This window comes from Monoraphidium neglectum, assembly GCF_000611645.1.
Source record: "Monoraphidium neglectum strain SAG 48.87 unplaced genomic scaffold scaffold00238, whole genome shotgun sequence".
Lineage (NCBI taxonomy): Eukaryota > Viridiplantae > Chlorophyta > Chlorophyceae > Sphaeropleales > Selenastraceae > Monoraphidium > Monoraphidium neglectum.
The window spans coordinates 27,654-34,445 of NW_014013390.1; the positions used below are offsets into that span (position 1 = coordinate 27,654).

General features: G+C 63.1%; 2 protein-coding genes across 2 annotated transcripts; both read right to left on the bottom strand.

Moving 5' to 3' along the window:
- Positions 1 to 378: 378 nt before the first annotated feature.
- On the bottom strand, positions 379 to 4,181 carry MNEG_2180 (isocitrate lyase; the record flags this gene model as incomplete). The annotated part of the gene is made up of 10 exons (XM_014049346.1): positions 379 to 476; positions 687 to 747; positions 1,071 to 1,188; positions 1,469 to 1,626; positions 1,927 to 2,030; positions 2,259 to 2,418; positions 2,646 to 2,855; positions 3,193 to 3,350; positions 3,562 to 3,692; positions 4,129 to 4,181. The coding sequence occupies 10 exons, from the start codon at positions 4,179 to 4,181 to the stop codon at positions 379 to 381; spliced, it is 1,251 nt and encodes a 416-aa protein (XP_013904800.1).
- Positions 4,182 to 5,370: 1,189 nt separating this feature from the next.
- Positions 5,371 to 5,668, bottom strand: MNEG_2181 (hypothetical protein; the record flags this gene model as incomplete). The annotated part of the gene is made up of 1 exon (XM_014049347.1): positions 5,371 to 5,668. A coding segment is annotated over one exon (298 nt), but the record flags the coding sequence as incomplete, so codon positions are not given.
- Between the last annotated feature and the right edge of the window lie 1,124 nt (positions 5,669 to 6,792).

A 6,792-nucleotide genomic window follows, 5' to 3' on the forward strand; every position in this document is an offset into this window, starting at 1 on the left:
ACTGTGCAACGGCCTACAAAGCAAACCAAAACATCCGTGCACTTGCAAGCCGCTGGTTGGATGGCTTGGGGCACACAAGAGAAGAAACAGGCGTTGACGTGTGAAACAATGGAGGGGGTTCGCCTTCCATGCCCGCTGCGCGTGTTGCGGGAAGCTTGGGATGGTGCGGCGGCGGCGGCGCATGCGCGGCTGGGGTGCGATGCGCAAAAAACCGCCCCTACATACATCGGACAAACGTGCTGCGCCAGCTCTGACTAAAACCATGGCGCTGTGGGCTGACCCTGCTCCGACCGGCGCCCGGAGGGGGCCACTCCACTGGGCCGCCGCCACAGGCCCGCCGACCACGCCGAGTCAGACCAGATCCGAGATCAGATCAGATCAGTGGAACTGCTCGGCCTCGGTGGACCCCGCGAGGGCGGTGGTTGAGCAGCCCTCCTCGACCACCTTTTGGGCCAGCATGTCAAAGTAGCCGGTGCCTGGGGGTGGGGGTGGAAGTTGAGTTTGGATCAGTTGGCGCATCACACGGTGGTGTGTTTGATGAATCTGGGTGACGAGATTTCTCGTCAGCGTTGGCGGCGCTGTTTGAGCCGAAAACGCTCGCTCTTGGCCTGCAGCGAGGACACCGGCGGCGACCCGCAGGCCACCCCACGCAGGCCTGCCCCCGCTTGGCAGATAGGAGCACCCACCGACAAATGTCTGGTGCTTGACCGCCGCATAGCCCAGCTTCTCTGCCGCAAACTCGGCCTCCTGCGGAGTGGTGCAACGTAAGACCAGCGGCGTGGGGTGGTGAGTGTGGCGGACCTTGGTGCCAGCTTGCGATGGAACCGAGGTTGCCAGCCGTGCCAAACCGCACAGCGGCCACGACAATACTAGCTGTGTGGTTCTGCCTCCCAGAAGAATACCAATACCACACCTGGACTGATTACGCACGCACGCGCGCATGCGCACGCACGCATGCGCACGCACGCACGCACGCAAGCATGCATGCACATACAGTGCACACATGCAGCACGTGCACAGCACGCACGAGATCATACACGCAACACACACGACATGGCTCGAGGGCGCACCTGCAGGTCTGCGTATGCGCTCATGCCGCGGGTGGCGTACTCGCGCGCCAGGCTGAACATGGAGAAGTTGAGGGCGTGGAAGCCGGCCAGCGTCACAAACTGGAACTTGTAGTTCAGCCTGGGGTGGTATTGGGTTTCGTGGCGGGGGCAGGGTGGGTTGAGCTGCTTGGGGCTGCCAGGAGCGCACATTGACCTGGCGGGGGGGACGAGGAGCCGAGCACCCGGCTTTCAGGGAACCTGCCCTGTACCAAGGCACCGCGCGAAGGAACTCGTCCACGTACACCCCTGCCCCCACTATCCCACAGCACAGCTTGCTGTGGCACCCAGCCCTCCCACGCACGCAAACCCAATCGAAGGGTGGGGGTTTCGAAGTTCAAAAAATGGTGGAGAACACTCACTTGTCGAGGTCCTGCTGGAAGGTGGCGATCTGCTCATCGCTCAGCTTCTTCTTCCAGTTGAAGCTGGGGCTGCAGTTGTAGGCGAGCAGCTTCCCGGGGAACTTGGCGTGGATGGCCTTCGCAAACTTCTTGGCCTCCTCCATTGAGGGGTCGGAGGTCTGGGGTAATGGGGTTTTGGGAAGGGGGAGCAGGATTGTGAGTCAACGCAAGCGAGGTGACAGGCATCCAAGCAGCTTGGGCGGCCGGCACGGGGTGCTCGAGGCGGGTGGCCGCGCGTGGTGGCAGACTGGACGCTGCAATCGTGCTCGTGGTAGAGCACCAGCAGGCAGGCCGGCTCCAAGATATAAGTCAGCACGGCCATCAGGCCGGCGCGCAACAGGGTGCTGCGGTGTTGCATGCACGTACGACAGCCAATCACATTAGGGAACCCCCGAATCTTGCTAAGCCGACGCGCGCACCTCAAACCAGAGGAGGTCTGCGTAAGGGGCGTAGGCCAGGCCGCGCGCAATGGCGGCATCGATGCCGCCCTTGATGCAGTAGAATCCCTCAGACGTGCGCTCGCCTGCGGTGGTATCATCAAAGCGAAAAGGCAGTCCAGGTGATTGGGAGGCGCGTTGTGTGTTGCTCAACCGTGGCGCGCCGCCGGGGCAACGTCTGCTGGACAGGAAAGGCGCCCTTTGGCGTGCAAGCCTTGCCACAATGATTTTACACACACGCAGACCGCCAGCAAAGGTATGCCCCACCGTGTGCAGCGGCGCGATGCCTACGCGGGGCGAGCGCAGGCGCCCACCGGTGCAGAAGGGGCGGTCGTACTCGTCCACATCGCTGGTCAGGAGGAAGGCGCCGAGCGCGTCGGTGCGCGCGATGAGGATAGTGGGGACGTCGCACACGTCGGCCGCGAGGCGCGCGGCCTGCAGCTTGGCCACAAACTCCTTGGTGGGTACGAGCACCTGGGGTGGCGTGACGACGGGAAAAGTGAGGTAGTACTTTGGGGACCAGGGAGCGCTTGCCACTGAGCTTGTTGGGGGCAGGATATAAAGAAAACGTGCTTGCACCAGGGGCAAAAGCCCGCGCCTTGCAGGGCTGCAGGAAAGGCGCCAGCCGCACAGGAAAATCTCTACCCGGCAAACCTGCGACCCGCCCGTCAATAGAAAGAGCAGACGAAAGCAGCGCCCACCTTGCCCCCGAGGTGGCCGCACTTCTTGGCCGAGGCCAGCTGGTCCTCAAAGTGCACCCCCGCCGCGCCGGCCTTGATGAGCGCGCGCATGAGCTCGTACGCGTTGAGGTTGCCGCCAAAGCCGGCCTCTGCGTCGGCGACGATGGGCGCAAACCAGTGGGTGTCGGTCTTGCCGGCCGCGTGGGCAATCTGGTCGGCACGCTGGAAGGCCTGCGATGATGTGGAGAGAGGGAGGGAGGACAGGGGGTGAGCAGCGGGCGGCGATGGGTGCGTCGGCCGGCGCTTATGAAGCGGGGCCAAAAAAGTGTTTGCGAGGCCACAGGCGCAGACACTCGACAGCCTCCCGCCCTGTCCAGCAAAGCAAGGCCCTGGGAACGCGCTGGCAGTCATGGCGCCCTCGAGGCAGACCTGTCCAATTCAACGCACACATCCCGACGTCGCTTGGCGGATCGCTGCGTGCATCCCAAACACTGCGCCTGCCGACCTGCGTCGCACCCCCAACAGTGACAAGGCGCTCACACGGGTTCAATCCCCACCCATTGCTCACATTGTTGATGCGCTCCACCACCTTGGGCACGCTGTCAGCCGGGTACAGCGACTGGTCGGGGTAGGTGGCCAGCGCCGTGTTGGCGTCGGCGGCCACCTGCCAGCCGGAAAGATAGATGGCCCTCAGGCCGCCAGCCACCTGCTGAACGGCTTGGTTGCCTGTTGTGATGGGAGGGAGCGGGCGGCGGCGGTGGTTTCATGAGGGATCAAAAAGTTGGGCTCGCTCAGGAGCAGAGGTGGCGCAAAGCCGTTCCGTCAGCCGGGCAGTCTGGCACGTCAGGAGCTGATGCAGGCAGTGGACATGCAGCCGCAAGCCTCCAATTCAAGTCACCCAACGCCCCTGGTACCCAGGTCGTCGCCCGCCCCTCACCGGTCAGGGCGCCCAGCGCGTGCACGTATGAGTCACCGCCCTCGTTGAGCAGCTTCCACAGGCGCTCCGCCCCGAGGCGGGCCAGCGAGTGCTCGATGTGGATGGAGCCGCGCAGCTGCAGCACGTCCTGCCTGCATTGCATGTTGTGGATGGAGGGCGCACGGGAGCAGGCATGTGAGAGGTGTCAATGTTTGGAGGTTGCTCTGTGTGATAGATTTGGTGAGCTGTAAAGGCGAGGCAATGCCCAGAGAGGGATGTTCGAAAGTTCAAGTGATATCGAGTTCGGTTCTGGGGGCGCGTGGTGGTTGTGCGTGTGAATACGTGTGCATAGGGGCAGGGCAGCGCCACACACCAGGGCAACAGCCCCATATCAGAATCAAATCGATCAAGTCATGATTATTGTGTATGATTAGCGGTCTACATGCACTCCGTAGCCGCCCGTTCAAGGCAGCAGCTAACCAAACACAACCGCGCCCAGTCAGCGCTGGGTGCCGCCCCCGCCCGCTCTCGCCTAGCCGAATCCCCCGGGGACCTGAGCGGGCCTTTGCCGCCTGTGGCGCCACCCACCTGGTGAAAACACGCTTCACGCCCTCAAAGCGGTTGGCATCGCTGGAGGCCATGATGGCTGCAATAGCAAAAGGGCAGGGCGCGTTGGAGGGCACGCGTTGGTTCGGGGGACAACAGCTGCAAGACCAGAGGCCGTGCGCCCGGGGCGGTTCGTGCCGTGCAGCATGGGCAGCTGCTCTGCAAGTCTGCAGACCACTTGATTTGACGGAGTGGATGAGCGGCGTGGGGGCTCGAGGCGCCCGGGGCAATCGCACGCTGCGGGGTGGTTCCCGCAGCGTGCCATGTCAGCGACGCGGAGACTTCAAGCAACGGGACCTGCCGTCCCGGGAACGCCGCTTATAAGGTGATTATGAGGCGATTGAATGCACATACAACATAATCCGCAGCGCAAGACGCCCTCACCTGGGAGGAGGGCGATAGCCTTAGTGATCACGAGCTTTTGTTGTGAGCACAAGAGAATACGGCGGCTGAAAGTGCTCACAAAAGCTCCTGGAGATATTGTGTTCAGGGTCCTCTACGCTTCCGGCTTATGTCCTGTGTGCAAAAATGCGGGAGTGACTTTTCCCATTCCCTGCGGTGACCGTTTAGCCCATGACTTAGTGAAGTAGAATAAGTTGTGAATATACTAGTAAAAAAACGCGCTTTGCTCCGCAGAATCAAGCAGGGCACAGTCCCGCGGCGCTCCACCTCAGCACAACAGACCGCCTTGTCACACAACAGACCTGTGCTCAGCACGAGGATGCATGCACAGACTTGGACTGGATGAGTGAGGCCGGTAACCAGAGCCCTTTACTATTGAATGGTTGTTCATCCACGCATACCTGGCCGTGCCGCAATCTTTTTGACCATTTCGCCTCCTGTTGACCACCCTCGTCGGAGTGTTGTTCATGCTGCTGAGGATGCAGCCAGTAACCTTGGCTGATCAACCACACTCCAGAGCCAGGAAGGCCCTCCTCTTTGCTGCCCTGGTGTCTGAAATGGTAGCTGATACACCCAAACACAAGATGTGGGTGATGCTTATTTTGAGCGTCCCGCTTCGCGCAAGGCGGCCTACAACTGCGCTCACATGTACCAAACTACATGCACCCGACTCGCTTCCATATGGACCCCAACCCGTGTGTAGCTGCAGAGCCACCCTCAATAACACCCTCATGTTCATCACTGAAGCTGCAACACTCCACAAGCCTTGACACGCTTCGATGATTCTCTCGACAATGCGTTACACCCAACTATGGCTGCCCGCTACAAGATGGCGTCCTGCTCCCGCAGAGGTCCGGTCGGTAGCTGCTGCCCCGTCGGCGCGGCCGAGCCCGCCGCCGCCTGCCTGGCTATGGCCCCGCCCCTCGCTGCTGCTGATGCTGCTGCTGCTGGCGGCGTCCGCGCCGGGCCGATGGGGAGAGGCGTCATCGCGAGCGTGCCGCCGGGCCGCGGCGGCGGCGCCACCTGCCACGGCTGCTGCGCACCCGCAGGGCCACCGCCGTTTGCAGGCAACCTGCCAAACGTTACGGGGTCGTGGTGGTGGGCGGCAGTACCATGTGAGCTGAGGATAGGAGCGGATGGTGGGGGCAGAGCATCCAGGGCGGCAGCTGGCAGCCGCTGGGTGAGGCAAAGGCCATATAAGCAGAGGCGGTAGCGCAGCACCTCAGTCCCAGCCGATCACGTCGCGCTGGGCTTTAGACTGGGCGCAAGGCTAATCAGGGCAAGCAAAGCTGGCATAAGGTAACGCAGGGCGAGGCAACGCACAGAAACGCAAGGCAAGGCAACCCAGGCCAGTCAGGAGCGGCGGACCCGAGTCCATCCAGGCACTCCGCCTGCGGTGCACAGCGGCCCGACCCGTGGGCGCATCCCTGGGCTCACCCGGCCCCGGCGCCGAGGGATGGCCCCATCATGCCGGCCGCCCCGCGCGGCCCGCGGCGGTTGACGGCGGCCTGGCGCTTGGTGTGGCTCTGGGCCAAGACCTTGTTTTGGGGGGGGGCAGTTGGGGGATGGCAGATGTCGGCAAAGGGCTCGACTCAGATTTGCAGGTGTGTATGCGTGAAGGGAAGCGTTAGTGCTGCGCAGATGTATCACCGTTGTGCAAACGTATACATGCAAAATATGCCGCCAAGGCGCTTGACAGCATCCTTGGGGGCCCATCGTGGCTGAGCGCTGAGCTATCCAATGGAGTCACCCCGCGCACCTGGGGGGAAGCTGCCACGTAGTTGCCCGCCCACTCGGGGCTGACCTGCGTCCCCGCAAACGCGCCGCCCCACTCGGCGGCCGCCACGCCGCCAAGCGTACGCGGCTCCCCGCCTTCCGAAGAGAGCCCGAAGGTGGCGGCGGCCGAGGGGCCGAAGCCCTCCTCTGCGCCTGCACGCACGAGACAGGGGATTGCTTTTCAGTGCGGGCTGTGTCCTTGTGGCGGGAGGGACGAGGGTGACTCGCAGCAAAAGCAGGCGAGGGGCGTGCGACCACGACAGACTGCATCGGAAGAGAGGGCCGCCAAAAAGCGGCGACAGCACAAGATCGCAGTAGGCGGTGATTTGACCGCCAAACCCAGGAGCAGTGCAGCTCACCCCACGCGGAAAATTGGTCGCTCGCCGCCGGCACTCCAACCAGCGCTGTCCTACTGCCTTCCGCCGCCAGCGCCGCCCCGAACGACCCCGCACGCCCCGGCGCGGGCGC